This window comes from Musa acuminata, chromosome BXJ2-9 (genome assembly GCF_036884655.1).
Source record: "Musa acuminata AAA Group cultivar baxijiao chromosome BXJ2-9, Cavendish_Baxijiao_AAA, whole genome shotgun sequence".
Classification (NCBI taxonomy): Eukaryota; Viridiplantae; Streptophyta; class Magnoliopsida; order Zingiberales; family Musaceae; genus Musa; species Musa acuminata.
In genome coordinates this window covers 10273637-10297198 of record NC_088346.1, presented here as the reverse complement: position 1 = coordinate 10297198, position 23562 = coordinate 10273637, and the positions used below count along the sequence as shown (strand labels likewise).

At 36.4% G+C, this 23562-nt stretch overlaps 2 protein-coding genes across 4 annotated transcripts; one reads left to right on the top strand and one right to left on the bottom strand.

Moving 5' to 3' along the window:
* Positions 1–313: 313 nt before the first annotated feature.
* Positions 314–13306, bottom strand: LOC135585756 (presequence protease 1, chloroplastic/mitochondrial-like). 2 transcript variants are annotated; one of them, XM_065125614.1, is made up of 19 exons: positions 12807–13306; positions 11623–11803; positions 10867–11041; positions 10645–10777; positions 10423–10493; positions 8848–8931; positions 7955–8045; positions 5477–5997; positions 5213–5377; positions 4907–5125; positions 4370–4497; positions 4076–4265; positions 3867–3950; positions 3689–3786; positions 2922–3186; positions 2661–2823; positions 2362–2542; positions 902–973; positions 314–732 (listed from the first exon to the last, which is right to left on the bottom strand). In XM_065125614.1, the coding sequence occupies exons 1-19, from the start codon at positions 13069–13071 to the stop codon at positions 591–593; spliced, it is 3228 nt and encodes a 1075-aa protein (XP_064981686.1). In that variant the 5' UTR covers positions 13072–13306; the 3' UTR covers positions 314–590. The 2 variants fall into 2 exon arrangements, with proteins under 2 accessions (XP_064981686.1, XP_064981685.1); XM_065125613.1 differs by having other exon boundaries at positions 12813–13161.
* A 472-nt stretch (positions 13307–13778) lies between these two features.
* Positions 13779–19893, top strand: LOC135623084 (polyadenylate-binding protein RBP47-like). Of its 2 annotated transcripts, none has more exons than XM_065125617.1 (6): positions 13779–14378; positions 16079–16532; positions 18825–18847; positions 18934–19064; positions 19148–19244; positions 19549–19893. In XM_065125617.1, the coding sequence occupies exons 1-6, from the start codon at positions 13794–13796 to the stop codon at positions 19699–19701; spliced, it is 1443 nt and encodes a 480-aa protein (XP_064981689.1). In that variant the 5' UTR covers positions 13779–13793; the 3' UTR covers positions 19702–19893. The 2 variants fall into 2 exon arrangements, with proteins under 2 accessions (XP_064981689.1, XP_064981687.1); XM_065125615.1 differs by having other exon boundaries at positions 18789–18847.
* The last annotated feature ends 3669 nt before the right edge of the window (positions 19894–23562 follow it).

The window sequence follows — 23562 nt, the reverse complement described above, 5'->3', positions numbered from 1 at the left end:
CTTGTCAGAATCTACCAAAGTAATGTGGTATACAAAGAGAAACTACCATCCAACAAGAATATTTTGGGCAGCATTCTGTCAACCTTTCCCAACATATGAAAATTTCATGTTCATTCTACAGGTATGTGCATTCTTACTGGTAATTAACAAGGATATATACTTCAGATAAATCTAAACGAATATTACAAGCTCTTTGCAGGACACAGAAATGCAGTTGCTTTTCCAAGATTTCCGTATTTGATGACAGTTGAAATGGAACACTGATATATGTAGTAATGCACTTCCATCAAAGATCTAACTAATAGCAGCATCCTGACCCAAGTTTCTAATTAATTAATTAATTTCCAAATAAATTATGGAATGGTCAATGCATTCTAAGAGAAAAAAGAAAAAAACTAGGAGTCTGCCAGCTACAAGTTTTTATGTAATTTTCCTTGTTACCATGGTTGTGCTTCGGATTAACGCTGAGTGCAGATCCCCATGTTTATGGATACCCTTGGGCAGTTATTAGATCTTTGTATCCGGAAGAACTCACACTGGCATCCACCTTCTGAAACGGTACTGGTTGCTGATAATGCCAAAAATTACACTCACAGAACTTTTTTAACTTCGAAAAATCCCGACCGCTCTGTATTTGCCCTAGTTACATCTTCAGGTGATGCAACAGCAACCACGACACCACTGTTCTTCACTGCTTCAATGGCATCTGCAAACTCCTTGAAGTCCTTCAGACTGTGAATACATGGGAAGAAAATAGTCAACGAGGAGCATATATAACACAAAATCAGACACTTAAACATATAAAGGGTTTGGGTTTGAATGGTCAAAGATTACACATTCAATATGCTTGGCAGACCCAAACAAACTTCTTCCAATAAATGAGAAGGAACTTCAAGTTTACCTGGTTGAAAGGATCTCTTCACGCCTTCTTTCACGTTCCTCCTCCGTGACACCCAATAAGTATCGCATTAGACTGAGGAGTAAAATACCATTAATATCATCTGCTGTACATATAACAGAGAAAATATACTAGGACAGCTCAAAGATACAATAGGCATAAGAACAAACAATCTACCAAGCTTCTGTAATGATGGAATATAAACCAATTCAAGCACAAAAATGCTAGGTAATACCAGTGTCAGGGTTATTAAATGACACAAGATGTGCTTTGACCTATAGCTATTTCTTGAAATAGTTTTCGAGCAAATAACTTGGACAAAGGTCTGTATACAGCTTTTGACATTCTTGGACAAAGAAGACCCAAATAAAAGTTAAAAACAATAGAGGAGGAATCCACTAGAGGTTCCCAGGGTTCTCAAAGTCATTTGACACGATACAGAAGAGTCTAAATTTTCCAGAAGAAAGATGTCCTATACAAGTGAGATCAAACGTGATGCAAAAACAGATTTTTGGGGGTTCTATTTCAAGGAGTGAACATAACACAAAGCAAGGGAAAAGTTGACAAAATTTTAATTGAAATCACTAGCACAAGTCTCTTCAGAAACTAGAAATGTGTGTTGCGAACAAGACAACTTGAGCTTCAGTAATACTTGGCCTTCAGATTTGATTAATGCAATATTGACTATCAAAATGGAACCAAACCTGAGATATGACTGAAACATATTCAAGCTTGTTCAACACATTAGTGATGTCCCACGTTTTAGATTAGGTTTGTTAATGATAAATAAGCCTCCTAGTGCACTAGAACTTCGCTTGTTTTGTAAGCAAAATGAGTCTATATTGAGCTTGAGTATCTAAAGAGCTTAATTAGACAACAATCATATTCACTTAAGCTTATCTTGTCTATAGACAAGGAACTGGGTCCAGCAATCATCTAGAAAAGTTCTTAAATAATAGCAAAAACTGTTTTCAAGGCATCAATGATTTTTCAAAAATATAATACAAAAAGAATGAATATGGCTTGCTACTGACCTACATTAGGACAACAGGACGCTTCAAGAATATGAAATAAAAACAACATATATGGCTTGCCACTTACCTACTCAAGTTCAGGAACTTTCTTTGGAAGATTTTACATAACATAGAGGAAGAAGGATGCTTTATGAACTATCCTCAAGTTGTTCTGTAATTTCCAACGATGAGATCATTTTAATGTCTTAAAAGATTCCAGTTTTGGAAAGAATAACGTAACATATATTTTTTATTATATGCTTACAACCACCAGCAACTAGTGCAAACATCCATGACATCATCACATGACATAATTCTACATACAGAAAAGGCATATATATATAAAATCCATCAGGAAAAAAGCATCCACAATAACATGAAAACAAATCCCTTTAATCGAGAACAACTAATAGTTGTTCAAACTTCAAAATAAGAAGTGGCATCTCATACCTGCTATAACCTTTTGCATCTGGAAGCTGGTATGCATCCACATCTCCAATAGTACCAATAATCGCTTTAGTCAGTGTATCGTCATCTAGTTCTAGCTCACGAAGGAAACTGTCTGTCCCATCATAAACGTCTAGGGTTTTCAATAGATTTGGATCTCGATAGGATAAATATGAAAATACTCCTGTTATACAACCCAAATTTAAGTGGAAAGAGAACAAAAATATTCTAATATGCATTTTTCGATTCAAACTATTAAAGTCTAAATCCACAAAAAAGCACAAATAAAACAAGGGTTGCACCTGAATGAGTATCAAAATCACAAAAGCCCCCATATGCACCACCACTAACCCGAACACGGTCCCATAACCATGTGTTACTAATGTGCTTGGAAATGACATAGGCACTACCACTGAGCTGATATCCTGTTTCATATATGTTTCCAGCCTTCCCAACATAGTTAACCTGCAAAGGTTGTAAAGAAATTAACAGAGTTAGGGGACATATATGAGAAAGGAAGAATAAAGGCTGTCAGAAGTATCTTCAAGAATAAGTTACTTCACCTGGGTAGGAATGACAATTGCTTCATTTACAGGAGGAAGTTGAGATTGCCAGGAGCCAACCTCAATGGATGGAGTACTTGGTAATGAATCAAGAAATTTCTCTAGAAATTTCATGGAGTTCATAAGATTTTTTCCATCAGCAGTGACATTAATCAAGCAACCTTTCCTTGAGAGCAGGGATCTGCGTATCTCATCAAGCGAAGAAGAAATTCCTTCCCAATCTTGATCAACTCTCTTTTCAAGATCTTGTAAAAACTCAAAATAGCTGACCAAATTAAGATAAAAGTTTGTTAAGTATTTCTTATGCATGTCAATATTAAAAGCCAATGTGCTAATCGAATATTTGTATAAAGACATTATGAAGATGATAAACAAATCTTTGAGCCAAATGAAGGGCACTGGACTAGCATAACACTGAGAAATTTGGATTTTCTTGCCCCTTTTTTGCCATAAAGTAGTCCTTCGATCAATAACAACATCGTTATCTAAATAAATTAGATTGCCTCAAGGAATAATACAACAATAACAATAAGCTCTGCTTATGCTTGGAGGTCAGCAGTATTTTTAAGAAAATATATTCAAGGACCATGTGCACCAATAACATATTTTTATCATGTTAATCCAAAAACATATACACCACACTAAGATAGTGTTTCTTACAGGAAAATATCGCCTCAATTATATCATAAAGTGAAGTTTCCTATAAAAAATCATGTAATGTCATCTAGACCATAATGTTTGAAGAAACTAGATTAAGGTGAACTGACCTGATACCACCCATCTGTTCAGCAATCCATCCTGCAACATTTAGCTTGGCATCCAATCTTGCAGCTGCAATACCATGGCCACTGCCTCTTAATCGGCTCTGCAATCAGTGACAATGTTACAACATTATAGTTTAGTTTACATATATAGAAATTTATAGAAATTCACAGAGAAGTTTACCTCCATTCTTGCTTTGCTTTGGGAAACAAACTGCCTAAAGCGTTGTTGGTCAGTGAACTGAACATCTTGGAGAATGCAATTGATCTGCAGACAGATAGAAGCACCAGGATCTCATTTAAACATGCAAAACAAGTACAATTACTAAACCTATTCATGGAAGACGTGTCACTGTCACTGCAGATTAGTGGAGCTAACAATAACAACAATACCAGGTTAAATAGGTCTTCAACCCTTGCTTCCATGGCTTTTCCTCGAACAATAATACGGGTGCATGGATCTACCTTTCCCCATACAGATGATGTAAAGGGATAAACTGATATTCCCCCTGTCTTTCTCCCAATTAATTGATTTAGTTGCACAAAGTCCATATCTTTGGTACCCATCTCTAGCAAAGACTGACTGTAAAAGAAAAGGTGTTCAAGTTTTAAAAGAGTGGCAGACTTATGTATAAAAAGTAATGAAATGAATTGGTAGGCAATAACAAGTCAAACAGCTCCACACACCAGAATAATGGTACTAGTTGAAGAAGTTCTTTCTTCAGCAAACTCATATCAAAGACAACTTCTGAATAAACAACATCATTGGTGAAAAGGTCATGCTGCAAAACTTTTACCCCATTGATTTCGCCGATCTACAATGAAGACAACAATGTCATTAATTTTCAACAATATTTATACTGATTCCACATGAAAGCTTTAAACAATTCCAGAAGTCCATTTTGTATCTACAAATCACATTTGAATAATTTGTCATGATGTAAGTTAAACAATCAACAAGTCTGGAGAGGCATATTATAAGTTTGGAATCAGAGGAAGATGGTTACATAAACCTCTGCCACAAGCAGGAACCACAGAGATTAACAAACCTATGTAGTTGTGTACTGCTTACTAGATAAATGCACCCGCATTTCAACAGACAATAGATACTATATGGACGTATAAGATGGAAAGAATGTGGCATACGGTCTTTAAAAGAATCAAGTTAAACACGTATCATAAAAATCCTGATTTTCAAAAGAAAAGGATGGATTAAAGACTTACTTCTGTTGGAACATGTATAGGTTTCCTGGGAATATCTTGTAATGACAGACTAGGAACCGATCTTAAAGCTTCCGGTGGATCTGGAGTTTCTTGCTTTAAGCGGAGCTCTTGTGTAGCACGTGCTAGCTCAGCAAGATCTTCTTTCGTCATGCTGGATTTAATTTTATCCAGGATTTCCTTCTCAACAACTTCATCACGAGAAGCTTTATCTGGATCAGGCTGAGAAGAAAAGAAACTAATAAATATTAACAAAAGTGAATTGTCATAATAGATAAATTAATCTTAAGAAGATTATAGTGCAAGTACCTGCATCTCAACTGTGACTCGGTGAGGGTTGTTTAAGATGAATTTCTCTAAAAGTGGGCAGAAAACAGCTTTAGATCCTTCTTCTGCTATGCGTGCTTTTAAAGATTGCAATGGCTTTTCATATCTTAAAGGTTCAAAAGGATCCAAATCATATATCCACTTTCCCTACAAGATGTGAATGATCAAAAAGTAAATCCTCATAGGGGAGAAAAATAACCATGAAACTTTTATTTTCACAGAAGAGGCACAGTGAGAACTGCATACAATGGAGCGAAGCATCAGAGATAAGCCTCGAGGAAATGAACCCGTGTTATTCTCCCTAAGTGAGAATTCAATTGTGTTCATGGATGCCTCCACAGCTTCAGGTGCAAAACCTTCCTCTGCTAGACTTTTAAGTGTTCCCATAATCAATTCCTCAACCTTATGTATGTCATCCTCAGAGACACCTTTTAGTCCAACACTAAACTGGGGCTGAAGAAGTTCATCTTCAATTCCACCACCAACAATAGCATCTCCCAGGCCACTTTCTAATAGGATCCTTCTTAGTGGAGAAGCTGGTGTTCCCAACAAAAGATGGTCCAGAAAACCTAGAGTTAGCTCTGTCTCCAAGTCCAAGGGGTCTTCAGACAGAAGCCAGTTAAGGCAGACCATGTGTTTCTTTTTGAGATCACCACCATCACCAGCAGGGTATTTCTCTACAATCTTCACTGGCTCCTTGAACAGCTTTTGTGGTAGAACCTTTGATTCGTTAGGGGCAGAACTCGATTCGAATTGTTCAAGGTATTCTGCATTAAAATATATAAATAATGGATAGATGTCAAACTAAATTTAAAGCTGATAATGTCCATACTTGTATATTGTTTGATGCCAACCTTCTATCAGCAACTTCTTACTACAATTAAGTCCGTAAAATCTGAAAAAAAAGTTCTTTACCTAGAGTTATTACTTACTTCATGAATGTATATTTGGCTATCATCTCTTGTATGAAGGAAAGAAAGTCATAATGATAATTCTAAACAGTGAGATGAATCATTTTAAAACATTCTCAGGCCACATTCTGATAAATTCCCATAATATGAAACATCAAACTACCAAAACAGTATATTACCATAGCCAGAGTAGAGGACAAGTTTTTCTAGGGTATGAACATAAGGATATTGAATAAGCAAATTTGTAAATGCATTACACCAATGAAGAACTATTTTAGTAAACAGGAGGAGGAATAGCAGTTTGGTGACTTTCTTCCATCCAATGATTGTAACATTTCTCTTAATAATGCAACATGCTAAAATTTCTGCAATCTAACATCAACAGCGCATCTACAAGACTCCTTGCTGTAGTAAAAAAGAACAAAATACAAATCAAACATAAATCCAGATAAGACTAGTATTAAGCAACCTATGCTCTAATTAGCTAATGCAAATGAACAGATGTTGCACTTAAGTGTCACAAAGCAAATAGTGGTATATGTACTCAATGATTTACCTATCAAACGCATATGATGGCATGCCAAAAGAAGGCCTTACATATTTGATAGGATCATAGGACAATCCAACAGGCCAAAAACTTGTGGCCACCATGCAGCTCAAAATGTTTATTTAATCAAAGAGGTTTATGCCAATGATAGATCCACACTTGTCTTAACTTAATGATGTGTTTCTAAGTTGAGCTATGCCAATAATCGGTAGGTATGACGTGCCAAGTGGGTCTCATTCTTGTTATCTAAGCACATCCTTGTCAGATTATAGGCACTTCTTCTAAGTGAAAAAGAAGAGGAGAGAAAACATAAATCCTGAGGGTGAAGTTCTCGATACGCACATAAGATATGGAGAAGATAATATACCATCCAATATCAAGTCTGAAAACTGTCAACAAATGCTACAACTTACCATTTAATAAGAATATAAATATCAATCAAAATTGTGTAGATATTTCCTGCTGCTTGTAGTTGCATAAACAGATAAGGAAAATATTAAATTGCTTATATTACATCAACAAAATTTATGAATAATTAGTGGACATTCTTCCAGAAGACAGACGACCTGTCTTTTACTAATTTTTCAACACTTTACTAATTTTTCAACATTCTCATCGATCAGCTTATATAGATTCTCTGTGAAACCCATGTTGCACACAAAATATCATCAGTTTCCTTAGCATTCAGGACATTGAGAGTTGCACAACTAAATGTATGTTGGATGTAAGCAATAATTGTTCTTCACATGAATCAACTTTTGTAAGCAATAATTGTTCTTCACATGAATCAATTAAAGCCTCTGAACATGTTAGACACAATATTCTACCAAGTACAGGGGAAGACCAAAGTCATTACTGCCACTCATTTCTAACTTAGAAAGGGTTTAAACTCAGAATAGGAAGGCAACATAAGAAAGACATTCACAAGTCAGACACACGTGCATAAAAGGCAAGCCATTTGTTTACAAAATGGCTAAAAATGTTCAATCATTAGAATTTTAATATCTTTGACGTTCCATTCTTGACACATTTTCTTAAAAGTCAAGAAAGAGGATCTATAGTAGTGAGCAACCCAATTTAGCTCAGAATTGAGAAAATCCAGTACGTAGGAAAATCCATGAGTGCAAAATAGGTTGCAACATCTTCAAACATTCCTAAAATTTTATTTGAATGGCATAATTAGTTAAAATGAAGCACATCACAAGAATAGCAATAGACAGTGACATAGCATAGAAGGGCATAATTAATTTGGAAAACAAATCATACCACTTAAAATACGTAGCCGTTCATTTGGATCATCATCTCCATAGAACCATATCCTAGCATTGCTAGGGTGGTAATATTTATGATGGAAACCCTGAAAAAGAAAAAAAGGGAGTGTTTATGCATCAATATTCAGAACAGGTTAAGATAGACATGCATGTCATGACTTGGTAGATAAGATTTTGCACGAGTGAGTATATTCTTTTCAGAAAAAAATGTAAAGCAAATATTAGTGATATACTGATATCAAACATTTGATGCATCGTTCAGGCATAAACTACCTTCACCCAACCATACCATTGCTTCTGCTAAGTTCATCTACTTTATTTTTTGTCGATATGCATCTTTACTAAACCACTCAACTCGAGAAAGCATCGTGAATGTTACTTTCGACTCTGTTCCAGATGCATCAGTTTTTTTTGAAGTAAATGTTCCATTGAGATTTTGCACTATTACAATTAAATCCATCTAAACAAATTTCTTGAATTTGTTCGATGTCTTTAATCCTAGGGTGCCCTTGTAACCTTCCAAGAGCATGTGATGAATCATTTGACATGCTTTTCAATGCTTTTTGGTATCCATCCAATTAGCTCAAACTAGTTAATTCCCAGATCAACAACATAAAAGACACAAAGGTGCATATTAATAGTATGAGCGCTCCCATGTGCAACCAATTTCTGCCAAAGATTGGCATGTCCCAGGTGGTGCAGATGTCCTTGTAGACACTTAGATCATGCCTGGCAGCCATTAAGAAAATGAAAGACCATTTCTATAGGTAATCAGCCAACAAAAGTCAGATTTATAAATGTCATAAAAATCCAAGACATGGTTGCAGAAAATATTAACCAACCTCTCGGGCATATCCTAAAATAGTTTAAGCTGCATAAGGTACAAACCTTAAATTCTTCAAATGTAAGCTTCGGAATGACTTTTGGATCACCTCCACTATCAACACCATAGGTATTTTCAGGGAAAAGGGCCTGCAATTATATAATTTCCGAAAGTACATTAGGCATCCTGAACTTCACATTGAACATTTGCTTATGTGAGAATTCAGAATTTACTTCAGAGCAACTACATTTATATTATCCGACAGAAAATGCAAGCCATAAAAGAAGTAGAAAAGGCTACTTTTTATGAATAAACTTTTATTAAACAGACACTACATATAAATTCAAAAGCAGCTTCTCAAGCTGTCATTCTTTTATCAAGGTGGTAGTGCACCTAGGCATTTTTCAAATTGTCAAGGGTTCAATCCCTCATATTAACGCTTTGTGGCGCCATGTGGGGCCAGGTCGTTCCCAGATGATACCGGTTAAAAAAAGCTTAGCATAAAAATCATCCACTTCCCATGGATGAGTAACACCATATAATACAGCTCAACCATACAGGTATGCTATATGCTTCAGAGTGTTTTATATGAACGTCGACCCTACCAAAACACCTATTGCTTAATGACTTCACATACTAAACATTAGTAAGTGTGTGCAAATGAACTGGTCAAACCAATAACTCAAACCAAACTGGTGCATCAGGTTTGATTTGGTTCAGTTCTTCTATATTGATCAGTGCAGTATGGATATAAAAGAATATAAAACTGAACTTTCTTGTCAAGTTCAGTTTGGGAGTTAAAGAAAAAACATTCAAGCCAAACTAAACCAAGCATAATATGATCATATACCAACAGTATTCAAGTACAGTTATAATATATCTCATTCTTCAAGTTTAATATGCAAAGTAACATACTTAGAAAATATATTTGTAATAGGTTTTATCATTATGAATGCCATATCTCTATTACATGAAATAAATATTTATTATGAAACCAAACAAAAAGTTGCAGCAAATGGAATTGATATCAGTTCGGTTGGTTTTCCTACAGATCAATTCAGATAGGTTTTGCCATCCTAAATCCCTGAAACCAAACATGTACTAAAGCCAACTGTACTAAAATTTCCTGGAAACTGTACCAAAACCAACTGTGTGGACCCCTAAGTTTTAAAAGTAACTGTCTCCCTATCTTTGGAAAAATTAGAAGCTTGGATAAAATGTTGTAGCATTGTGAAAACAATCCCTACATAACTATAATCGGAACTTAATTACCAGCCCTGGGTAACATGAACAAACATACACCAAAACTAATCCTTGAGGCATAAGTAAAAGTGATCCATTCTTTGAAAAATAAACCTGAATGCTGAACACATATTCCTGTGTCATTTTGAAACTTCAGCATGAGGACTATGCAAATGGATCGTGAACATAATTGTTATATACTTATATTACTGAGCCCAACAAAACACAACGTGAGTCTAACAGAACAGCAAATAAAAGGCTACATCGGCAAATTGTCACAAGAATCAAGGAAATAATGCAATGCCAATGAGTGACATACAGAAATGAACAACTGACAGCGGAAAAATTCTTCTTAATCAAGGTTATCAAAATATGAAAAAAAGAGGGAAGCAGCTTGCCTGCTGAGAAACTCTGCCTAGTATATTATCAGGCTGAGAGTATACTCCTTTCATCTCGTTGAAGACAACACCTGACATACAGATCACTAAAATTTACCAAACACTAAAGCTTTCATAACATGCTTGATACAGGAGCATATTTCAATTCCTTTAATAAACAAAAAATCAATTGTTGATAGGAAATAAACACATTTATAACAGACAGAAGATCTAATAGGCAACCTTTGTAGGATATATCTTCTTCAGGATTGTTAAGCTCATAATGCCAACCCTCCTGTTGAAACGTTTGAAAGTCCTCCACACATTTAGGGAAGAAAACAGCATCCAAGTACACATCAACTAAATTGTAGAAGTCCTGAAGAATATTTAGCATGGAGATTGTTAACACAATGAATTACAAAGTTGTGATGTATCAAAGCAGCATTACTGTGTTTGTATATTCACCTTTGTATTTGTTGAAGCAACTGGATAACAAGTCCTGTCTGGATATGTAAACGCATTCAAAAAAGTATGCAAACTACCTTTTAGCAATTCAACAAAGGGTTCTTTTAGTGGGTACTTTCTGGAACCACACAGCACACTATGTTCGAGTATGTGAGGTATGCCTGTTGAATCCTTTCTGCAATTGACATAAGTCCAACAAAATTGTCATTTTACTGTATCATCTCAAAAATGGAAAATAGCAACTATTTATAACAAATAAGTAGTTTCATATGAAAATACGCTGGAATCAAGAAGAGAAAGAAAATGGCACACCAAGAAATTCAAGTGATTTGATAAAATATTTTATTTCACTTTGATGTAGAAAAACAGCTTAATTAAAAAGGTACTATGATGATTTGATCCACGGTTCACTTTACCGGTCCGTACCAATGTACCAATCAATTGTCGATATGATATGTACCAAACTATACCGACCCGTACTGAGCATACCGATACATAGTATATGGGAGCATACTAATGTACCACCCATACCAGTCCCTTGTCGAACCAGTATATACTATGTACTACCCGTACTGATTGGTATGCTACGGTATGACGAACTTTGCTATGATCTATCCCAAACTATACAGTCAACAAGATGTCACAAGTATATTCCACAGGAGGAGAGTATCTGCAACCATAACACGATCTTATCGATGCTTCACAAAAATATGACAAAAGCCATATAAGAATGATGGATTAAAAACTTGTACTTACGGAGGAGTACGGAAAACAATGCCAAAAACTTTATTCTCATCATCATTTGATACAGACATAATTTCTGCTCCAGTCTTCTTATGCTTATATAATACAGCAGTAGCTTTGCATTCATTAATTGTTTGTTCGGAGATTATTTCAAATCCAAGTTTCTCCGCTATGTCATTTCTGCTATCTATATCTGCAATAAAGTAAAAGAATACACATAAGACTGCAGATTTAGTTCAAAATGCTTTTTCAATTGGAAACAAAAAGATTCTTTTTTTTATAATGACATCCATGATCACAAGGAGTTGTTTCAGTCATCAAGGTACGAACCACATATCATTCATCAAACTTTTATTAATTAATAGTGGTCCATTTATCTCGGTTTAGAAAAGATATGCACTGTAATTAAGCTACAAAAGTTATTGCTTCAGTTGTTTGCACACTAACTACACTAGAAAAGATACTGAAAAACAATTAAACTACCTTTTGGTGAAATACCTAAAAGAAGGCTGTTTTGATTAAGTAAAATATGCAAAGATGTAGAAACGGAAAAATGGCGTATTTTGTAAAACTGAACTACTCATGCCCGTGAGATAGACAGAGAAACTGGGTTTGGATCACACGACCAAAACGAAAAACAAACCAGAACATTTGGACCTTGGTTCAAATAATATATCCTATGTGGAGGCATAATTCTTTCTTAAAATAGTTACAGTTTCACAAAATCACAAAATATGCAAGAAGAAATGTGTTTTACAAGGGCATTAAAATGCATTATCTAATCAAATTTCCTATTCCACATTCCCAATTGTCAATTTTTTTGTTTGATGCATACCTTAGCATAAACAAGCCGAGTACCAGACTCCATACCCATAGTCAACAAAATGCCAAAACAAAGCTAAAGCTACAAGCTTCAGAAAACATAATGTTACATTCCGAACCAGCTTAAATGGAAAAGTATCAACGAATTGAACCATGGCAACATCAGATAAGAAAAGAAGCAACAAAGAATCAACCAAGAAAGTTGAGCATCAGGGTTCTGTTCTGGTTGGAAAATCATACCAATGTTCAATTCTAGGTGAGAGAGAGAGAGAGAGAGAGGAGTTTCCCAGAAGGTAAAATCGCGTCGAAATCCAATCTTTATTCGTTAAAAAGACAAGGAACAAAAGGGTAACCAAGCAGGCACGTTTTCTCACCCGCACCTCTTGAGACGGGCGAGGGGGAAGTGGAAATGGCCCGAATGGAAGGAGAGAAGCGTCGTCTGAGGCGAAGGGGCGGGGCGGGACCCGGCCGCCATCGAGAAGCGCCGGAGCAGGATAAGGCGCGGAGCTGCAACTCCTGCGGCCGCGGCCGGCAGAGGTTGGATGAGAAGAGTCGGGACGCGGAGCGGGGCCGGAAGAGGAGGCGCCTATAGGCCGTGGTGGAGCAGGATAAGGAGCGGAGCAACGCAACCCTCTCCATGCGGCCGCCCTCTCTTTCTTGGAGCGCAAGGAGGACAGTGGCGACGCGCGAGGGGGTTGGAGATAAATAGATGAGCGTGTGGCGCTGGATGGGTAGATTATGCTTGCAAGGAAGGGAGACTATATCTGATATTTTAGGGTTGGCGAAGCCATGGCCAAAGAAACCCACGAAGCCTGCTATGCGTTGGATCGGTCTATGTGGGCTAAAGTCCTCCCACCAAATTACGTTCACAATTTCAGCTTAAAACTCGGAAAGGGGTATTTCGAGGCACTTCGAACCCTAAACAGTGTAATCTTCAACATGGTAATCACCAACAACTCACCTCCTCCAACACTCGCGTCATGCATCTCCATCTCCTCCTCAGATGCTGGCTGATGAGGTTGAGGCTGCTGCAAGAAAGGAAACTTGGTGAAGACAAGAAGACTTGGGAGTCCAAAGCAATCAAATTTCAAGGACATCAATTCGGAAGTTGCTGTTCCAGCCAAGATTTGAGTTAGCTGACACATGCACAAATCACAAACAACATGCATTAGCGAGTTGACCGACCACGGAGGAAGACTTTCCTGCTATGATGGTTGAAGGAAAGCCCAGCCCAATAAACCAAACGATATCTCACCCGATTGCTCTCATCCAGTTTATCACCTTTCGCCACGTTATCGGTCAGAGGAATCGACGGGACAGCGCAGACCGCTGAGGATAACAGCAAGGGATCGGGCCAGCAAATGGGCCCAACACGAGGCCCGACATCGCATCGTTGCCCCGGCTCCCTCTATCTCCCATCGACGGTCCAGATTTCCTTCCGCGATCCATCCGACGGCTGGAATCGCTCCTCTTCTCTGAAGACGCCGCTTCCTATGATAAATCTCTGCCCCAACCCGAACCCACGGCCTCCCTCCCCTCTCGCTTTACTCGGTCTCGCCGCCCCATCTTTCACCCCCCCACCCCCCAAAAACCAACGCCGCCTCCTCCTCCGGTCACGATTCCCCCCGCAAGCGGCGGCGATGATGCAGCAGGCGGCGAGCAGTAACGCTGAGACACGGCAGCAGCAGTGGGTGCCGGCGATGCAGTACCCCCCGCAGCCGGCGATGGTGATGGCGCCGCACCAGATTGTGGCGCCGCAGATTCCGCAGTACGCACAACACCTCGTGCCTTACCACCATCCTCCGGTGCTGACGCCGCAGCACCATGGGGCCGGAGCGAACTCGGCGGCGGCGGGTGGGGAGGAGAACAAGACGATCTGGGTCGGGGACCTCCACTACTGGATGGACGAGAACTACCTCCATAATTGCTTCGGGCACACCGGCGAGGTCTGGATTTCGACTTTTTTTTAGCACTTTATTCGGAATGTGGTAGCTTAGATCCTGCCAAATTTCCGCTTTATGGATGATCCAAGTATAATGTAGTCTATTTTACCTATTACGGTGAGAAAACAAGATGCTTATTAGGTTTCATCGGTAGAGGCTTAGTTAATTGAGACATTGTTTTCAAGGATTTATTGTCGAAAACGTTGTGGAGGAGTACTAGATCTTTTATAGTTTCCATAAGCTTTCAAGGAGAGAAATTTATTAGGAAATGTTGTCTTTATACCATGGGATTACCTAATTTGTGATTGTATCATGATTCTACCTTGTCTCTGTTTATGGATAGCCAGATTATGAAGGATTGGATGGTGCAAGCCTAGCAATAAATACTAAAACTAATTCACTCTTGATAATTGCACTGAAAATATGACCCTTAAATTAATGGCGTGAATGGGAAGATACAAATCAAGCAGTGCTCCTGCAATGATGCAGCATTGCGTCTGGATCTAAGCCTTCACGTAGTTGTATAAATATATGTTGTGCACTACGTAGCCTACAGGCCAGGGCTAGCATGACATGATTGAATGCGAGTGACATGAGCAATCCATTATTCGCCAGTCACCCATGTGATATGTTTTGTACATCTTATACCTGTTGGTCTAGGGTTCAGTCTACCAGTGCTTTTATTCTTCTGCTGTCCTCAGCCAACATTACTTCTATGACTGTTTTAAGTTTTTGAAGTTGTTGGCACATTTATTTTTCTTTTGTAAAAGTAGCAATTTTGGGGAAATGACACCTACCAACCCGTATCTTAACAATTTTTCCTATGATTTTCTTTGCCATTTTTTTATCCTACTGAACAATAGCTAAATTGTGGTTTTCTTTTATTTTGCTTTCTAGGCTACCTTGTAGACATAAATGGAGGTGATATTTCATTTGCCCCTTCAGAGATATTAGAGGCTGAAAATTGTGGTTTTCTTTCATTTCATTTTCTGGGCTACCGTGTAGACTTAAATGGAAGTAATGTTATAATAGGCTACTTCTTCAGTGTCCGAGGTTGAATTTTTTTTTTTTTTTTTGTGCTGAGACTGATGCACACACACACATGTATATACACTGTATATATGTGTATATACAATGTATGTATGTATATATTTTGTTTTTAAATGCCATTTTTTGTTACCCAAAGTACTTCTATAGTTCTATTATATCTTGAGCATGTTTTAACTGAATTTTAAGCCTGTTTTTGAGTCAATCATTATGTTGCCAATGGTAAATATTATTTATTATTCTTAGTAATTCTTTGTAAATATTTTCTTTATTATGAGTCAACCATTAACACATTGTTTTTCATTTTTTCCTTTTTTTGTCTTAAATGGCCTTCATGTGTGAACTTATTGATTTTACATGGATGGAATATGGTGTGTTTCCTTTGATATATGGATAGTAGATTGTGTAGGTTTTCATGTCCATGTCCATTTATTCATTTAGTTTCTTTTGTACAGAGCACTTAATATATCAGTCATATACAGTGTGATACCTGCATCTTACCTATCCAGTAACATATATATCATTGAAAGATGGCATATATATTTACTATGTCATATGCACAGTGATATCTGCTTCTCATGTATCCAATAATATATAACGTTTAAATACGGCATATTATATTCTTGTTTCTCATAAATCCTTGAATCAATTTGCAGGTTGTTTCCATCAAAGTCATCCGCAATAAGCAGACTGGACAGTCAGAGGGATATGGTTTCGTGGAGTTCTATACACACGCAGCAGCTGAAAAAGTACTTCAAAACTTTGGTGGTCATACAATGCCTAACACTGATCAACCTTTTAGGCTAAATTGGGCATCATTTAGTATGGGTGATAGACGTTCAGATGCTTCCTCTGATTACTCTATATTTGTAGGAGATTTAGCTTCTGATGTTACTGATGCCACATTACAAGAAATTTTTGCTAGTAAATACCCATCTGTAAAAGGCGCAAAAGTTGTTATTGATGCAAATACTGGCCGTTCAAAGGGTTATGGATTTGTAAGATTTGGAAATGAAAATGAGAAGACACTTTCCATGACTGAAATGAATGGTGTATACTGTTCAACCAGACCAATGCGCATTGGTCCAGCAACTCCCAGAAAGTCATCTGGTATGTTTGCATTCTCTCCTAGTATTATGCTTATCTTGCATGGGCACATTGCGTATTATTTGTTTGGAATATACAATTATAATTTGCATTTTTAAGTTAAATTTCTATTCCATGAGTGAGGTCCATTATATGGTGGTAGAATTGCAAGCAGAAGATTTTTTGCAATTCTTTTTTTTCTTTAAGGGAGTAGGATGCCTTATATTCTTCTTATCTTTGAGTTTATCAGGGACAGCACCCTGTAAAAGTATAGAAGGTACAAGTGATAAGTCTTTATTACTATAATGTCATCATCACAGCCATGTTTCTTTCATAGTAGATAAAATCACACTTTTTGAATTAACACTTTCTTTTTACCTACCCTACAAGATATTCCTAGAATTTGCATCGCAGAACATTTTAAGAATTAAAAAATAGAAGTATGCAAGGGTCTAGTGATTTTGTGACTCACTGATTCCAAAATTATTGTTATCTTCTAACTCAAAAGCAATATTTACAATGTAATACACAGAATTAGCTGATTTTGATACAATCACATGATCTACACTGTGGTCTAAGGTGATTTTTGGCCAATCTTTTGGCTTTATAGTTAGAGATTGGTAAGAAACAAGTAAAATCAATCTAACACAACCAGAATTAGTACAATTTTGATCAATTTTGGTTGATTTATAACCTCAAAGGAAGATAAAGAGAAGAAAGACGACGGAAGTCAAATGGAGGGGACAAAAGAACTATCTCATTTTTCATCTACCAACCATTATGTAAGACAGTAGGAAAGGATATTGAAAGAGAAAGATAAGGATACATAGTCTTTAACCTTTTAAAGAAATCAGACTCCTATCATAGAGAATGGAGATCACATAGAATTTAAAATAGCCCCCAAAACCTTTTTTTTTATGTTTTTGGATCATCATGCACTTCAGCTTCATGATGGATAAGCATTCGGCTTTACGACAGGCTTATTATTATCTTTGAAGATATAGATTGTTAAGTTCTAAGTCTCTTATGTGATGTATATAGTAGCTTTTTACTATAATTGCATTTAATATATTTCCAATAGCATGATTATTTATTTTAAATCAGCCAATAAGTTACTGTTAATGAATTGTTCTCCATTGTTCTTTTTCATTATTTCTTTATACACTTTTTGTTTTTGAATTTTCAGTTTCATATGTTTACTTGAAAGATATATATCTTAGGAAGTTGACAGTGTTGAGAACATGTTAGGTCCTCGTTTTCTTAAATCACTTATTCTGGAAATGCATTATGAACTTAACAATAAGAAAACGTGAGGTGTTTTTTAGGCTAGAACAAGATGCACCTTGATCTTTGAAGTCTCCTCTCACAATTCCCCTCAGAACACCAATGCATGATCTACATTTATGGCTCTGGTGCCATAGAAGAGTTCCTTTCAACAATGTGACTAGACATAGAAGGGTTCTGTTCTTCATTGAAAGTGTGAAAGTGTTAATGACTTGCCTTGTTCTTTGCCTTTATCTTGGTTCATTTTATTAAGCCTGTTTCTTGGTGTTGTGTGTTTACAATTGTTTGACTTGTCTTTATGGAGTCGGCTATGGTGAACAACTATAAATATAGAAGACTCCGTCAAAATTTGAGCAAAATCCTATGGTCGCCTGTCAACCTGATATCTGCCCTCCATCTTATTTTAGTGTCTTGTTTGGAGCAAAGCCTAGCAAGCTTATTGGTTATGGTTTGATCTTATCCGGTGAAGAGAGAACCCTCTAATTGCTGGAGATTGTGGAAGACTGAAGTTTTAGTATGCAGAGTGTAGTCATCTTGAAAGTACAGATATTTAAAACAGTTAAATCCAGTATGATGCCAAACGGGAAATATGAAAAGTGTAAACCTTTTTGTTAACTCAACTTAAAGAGGTATACCAGTCATTTGAAATAGGAGCAATGGCATTTTCACTTGAGCTGATTGGAGGTAGGGATGTATAGCTAAGCAGAAGTGTGTTTGTCTGTTTAAAGTTGCAGAGATTTTTATCGTCTGTTGGGTTAACACTTTTCGGAAACTAAACAAACTTTATCAATCCAAAAGTGTACTAACTGGCACAAAACACCTTTTGCAAGTGGCTTAAAGATTCATATTATTTTTCTTTTATATAATTGATGAAAAATTGACCAATTTTTCCAGCTTCTGCATGTTTTTATTAGGAATTTACATTATATATACTCGTTATGAAGTTATAACCGTTTGGGTTATTTTAGTTTTCCATGATTTGCATTGTCATCTTAGGGGTTTCTGGATCTAATGGTTCATCTGCTCAATCAGATGGAGACTTGACTAACACAACAGTAAGTAAAGATGCTGTCTACGCAAGTTTCTGCTATCTACATATATAGCTTTCTGTTATTTATCTATCTTTTGTGACTTGCTATAGGTATTTGTCGGAGGACTTGACCCAAATGTTAGTGAAGATGATCTTAAGCGGACATTTTCTCTATATGGTGAGATTGCCTCAGTAAAAATACCAGTTGGGAAACAATGTGGATTTGTGCAGTTCGTCCAAAGGTACTACACGATCTTTAGTTTCAGAAAATGTGACAGTAATAGAAAATGACATAACTCCTCTCCTTAATGTTTTACTTTGGTAGAAACAATGCTGAAGAGGCACTGCAGGGGTTAAATGGAACAGTTATTGGAAAGCAGACTGTACGTCTTTCTTGGGGCCGCAACCCTGCAAACAAACAGGTTTGACCTTTTATGTGTGACATTAGATTAGTTTAATGGCTGGAAAGTGGAACCTTGAATATGATGAAACCATTGAAACTGTTCTTTGTGCTAATGAAGCACCAAAGCTCTTCAATTCGTTTCAAAGTACCAATTGATGCTGGTCCACTTGTAGAGGTTCATTTAGAATTTTCAGATACGATCTCAATTTGCAACTAGTTCCAAATTCCAAACACTTCCCTTAGCATAAGGGGGCAACCTATCTGTTAGATTTAGCATAGTTTTTGCCTGTTCTTAACTCATGACATGTCTGGTTTCTTCACAGTTACGATCTGACTTGGGTAACCAGTGGAACGGCATGTATTATGGAGGGCAATTTTATAATGGGTATGTATATGCTGCACCAGTTCCAGACCCGAGCATGTATGCTGCTTATGGGGCTTATTCTTTCTACGGGAACCAACAACAAGTGAGCTGAAAAGAGGCTTCACTGAGCTGTTCTAGCTGTAGTGAGTGAAACACCAGACGGTTTTAGGCGAGTAAGATGTAGCTAATGGTAATGTAAAATACATGGTGGAAACTAGCACTTCTGAATGTCCCCCTTTGAAATTGTCAGATTTAATTCATAAATTTTGACTGGTTGTGGGAAGTAAATTAGATTATTTCAACATCTCAAGTGCCTGTTTCGTATTCAGGTATGGACTGCCCAAGAAGAAGTACTTGGTTGCTGGGAATGACTTCAAATTCCTGAACCTTGAAAGATTTTGTTCGGCTTCTTTGGAGTTTGGATAATGGTTTGCATGATTTGAGTACTGCATGCATTAATAATGCTCATTTTCGTTGATCTACTTGCCGATTTTTTGATGTATGGATGTTGTGTGAATGGGTGTGGCTGTATATTCTCGTAATCCAGGGAAGAAGAGAAGACTTGGTCCTTTTGACTGAGTACGTGGGAAGCTTTGCATTTGAAGATGCATTACATTAGTAGAGAGGGTAAAATTATACATTAGTCCATGCAAATTTGCAGGAGATGACTCCATCTTACCTCATTATCTGTCATCATGCCAAGATGAGTTGTCAATCTCTGCCTCCAAGTCTTTACGAATAATTGATGTTATTGTACAGTAAGATTTGATCTGTCAGTCTGACATGAATGGCTGTGAAAAAAAATAACTCTAATATGATTAATATAGTTCAAAAATCAAAATTTCATAGATACAATTTTGATTCATGTAATTTTATTAAAAGAAAAAACATTTCATTCAAGCATGACTTTTGTTAGACTTCAAAAAGTGTTCATTTAGAAAAGGTTAGCATCTTCAACTCTCTTGAGGGAAAGAGTTGATCTTTTTATTCTACCAAGATAAAGATTAGCGAGGTTATTTCGATCAGGTTGTCATGTCATGTCAGCCGTGACATCCAATTGTCATGTCAGTTTCAAAATGTCTGTCACCATGGATTGATGTGCCCGTTGAGCACCACTCGTTCGGTGGGCACATATATATCAGGTTGACGAGTACTTATGCATAAATGCAAATTTGTGTCAGGTTATAAGTGTACTAGTAAGACTTTGATTGAAATGATTAGCATCCAAAATGATAAGACTACAAGAAAAATATAACGCTGCTAAAATTTTTAATTTTTAATTTTTTTTATAATACCCCATTTCTGATTTCACCTATATCTTACATGCATCATTAAGATTGAATATTATGTTTTTATTTTTATTATTATTATCGATGGAAATATAGTAAAAAATAAATAATATTAAAATTAAGACATACTAATTTATTAAACAAAATAATAAGATTTTTTCTATATACAATACTTATAATATTGTTGACATATGTAAATAATTATAACATCTAACTAAAAAAAAACACAAACATAATATATCCAAAATTTATACACAGTATCCATAAGTCATCATTTGTATCTATGTTGGTATGGGCTTGCATATACCTACTATTAGTACTTTTTCTTATAAAATAAGATATATAATGAGTAATCACTTAGTAAATATAAGTTTTTATAATCTTTTTTAGGTGAGCATGCATGATATTATGTATATAATATTTTAAAATCGTCGATATAAGATTTAACAATAAGCATCTCATCCTATAATTTCTTTAGCACATGTAGGAAACATAACAATTTCGTATACTTATACTTATCATATTATAACATATATATGTGTTATTACATAATACATCATCGTAATATATACGTGCTATTACACATCATAATATATTCATACACTCCCATATAACACGTTATAAAAAAACACGTATACTCTCACACCATACGTTATCATATACGCAAGTATATAATATATTTTACATCATAATTCATATATTTTTATGCTTATATATATTTACATTTAGCTCATGACAATCATATCATTCAAAATATATTATGGATATGATAATTTATATAATAACTATTTTACAGTGAATTAAGCTTATACTCACATGAATGAATTCAAAAATGAAGATGTCGATGAAAGATCACATTACTTAATGATGGAGTGTGGTAGAGAGTGATACACCTATCAATTAGAATTATAGGGTCATGAGATATCTTAATTAAGAATCATATATCTTGAATTATTGATTTATAATAATTCACAGAAAAAATTGATAAAATATCTTATAAAAAAAACTATATTTAATTTAAAAATTAACTCTATAATCAAATGAATTAATTAGTATCAATGAAACCACACATAATTCTAAGAAAAAATATTTCTTCACTATTCTAGTGACCAAATGATCTTAAATTATCATGAAAATTTATAAAAAAAATTAGGAGACATATGACACTAAATACATACTAAATTTTAACTTAAAACAAAATCATTTAGAGACTAAACTACCCTCCTAATTCACTATCAACTCCTATTTTGTTTTGCTAAAATTAGGTTGGGATTGTGTTTAAGTTATAAATCTCAAATATCTTTATGCACAAAAATGAGCATACCCTCACCTAAATTTCAATATCTTTATGCATAAATATAGATTTACACATTGCAATAACATCAAAATCAGCATACCCTCACATGAATCTCATCTCGATCCAAAGAAATGGTCCCAAAAATTACCCCTTTTTTCCCCAATGCTTCTAAAGGCCTAAAGTGTCCCTCACCACAGCAACTCTTGCAGAAAGATTAGTACTGGAAGCAGACGAGCAATGTCGCAAGGCTGAAGAAGCACCACCTACGTAGCTAGGGAACGACCAAGATCTATGGGGCACAGAACCTAGATTCTTCGTCTCTGGTACCGCCATGGAGGCCAACTACCCTACACTTAGCATCATCACCTTCCTCTCTGCAGCTTGATGTAGAATCCACCTCTTTGGATTCTTCTTCCGCTGTTGTTTAGGACCATGTTCGACCCAAACTAGCAGCTTTTGCTTGAAGAGGCAGGGATGCATCTGCGTTTGTGTTCTTTGAGGGCGATGTGCCATGGACAGACACGAGATGGACGACGTACTGCTCAATGTTTCCCACATTGAGTGTGTCAGGGAAAGGGAAGATGTTGGACGTCTTTTGGCACATGATTGCTCGCTTTGGAGTCGAGCATGGTACCCATTAATGAGCTGCTTTAATGCCCTGTGTGTGTGTGTGTCTGCACGGAAGAAGAACTTGTTGCAGTGACCGAGCAAGAAGCCCTTACTCTCTCACCTGTTTCACTACCATCACCACGTGCAAAGCTCGTTTGTCTTCATGGAGATGGGAGGCAGAGACCTCTCTCTCGCAGTGCCCTGCATCATTGCTCACCATCATATGCTCACGTCCATGTTGGCCAAACAAACCTCTCTCTACATCTTTTCACAGTGTTGGCAGAGAGAAAAGTAACAGTGCATGGACTCACATAATTATATGAAACAAGCATATCATGTAGTATTTTTGTTATCCTAATCAAGATTAGAATATAATCACACCTCCAAACTGTGCTCAATGTTCTAACCGATACCAGCCTTGGGCTTTGGTTACAATGTCTGCACTACGATTCCTTCAAATCACAGTCCTGATTCCAAGAACCAGCATTTGGAGTGAGACCTGATTAAGGCTAACAATGACAGATGATCTATGAAGCTGTAATGTCTTTCTCATGCTGAATCCTTTTGGATTCTCTGAGATCACGAAAAGAGCCTTTTAATCACGACTGCTAATCTAATTGGCCTAATCCTCTCCCTAGTTTGTTTGCAGGTTAAAATCAAGTGAAAGGTACTGAAGAAGCTCATGTGCTTCAGATCAACCACATATTAGATGATGTTCTCAATAATATATTGTCCTCGACAAGCCAACATCAATAAGCTAGTGGTGGTTGGATGGTCT

What these genes read in the sequence shown, in the direction of transcription:
- LOC135585756 (XM_065125614.1), bottom strand. Translation starts at nt 13,071, where the DNA reads ATGGAGAGGGTTGCGTTGCTCCGCTCCTTATCCTGCTCCACCACGGCC. An exon ending in CTATACATGTTCCAACAGAA is followed by an intron (nt 4,498 to 4,906) that starts GTAAGTCTTTAA and finishes TCTTCATTGTAG; the next exon opens with ATCGGCGAAATCAATGGGGT. An exon ending in GATGCAAAAGGTTATAGCAG is followed by an intron (nt 974 to 2,361) that starts GTATGAGATGCC and finishes TTTACTCCTCAG; the next exon opens with TCTAATGCGATACTTATTGG.
- LOC135623084 (XM_065125615.1), top strand. Translation starts at nt 13,794, where the DNA reads ATGGGCCCAACACGAGGCCCGACATCGCATCGTTGCCCCGGCTCCCTC. An exon ending in AACTCCCAGAAAGTCATCTG is followed by an intron (nt 16,533 to 18,788) that starts GTATGTTTGCAT and finishes TTGTCATCTTAG; the next exon opens with GGGTTTCTGGATCTAATGGT. An exon ending in TTTGTGCAGTTCGTCCAAAG is followed by an intron (nt 19,065 to 19,147) that starts GTACTACACGAT and finishes TTACTTTGGTAG; the next exon opens with AAACAATGCTGAAGAGGCAC.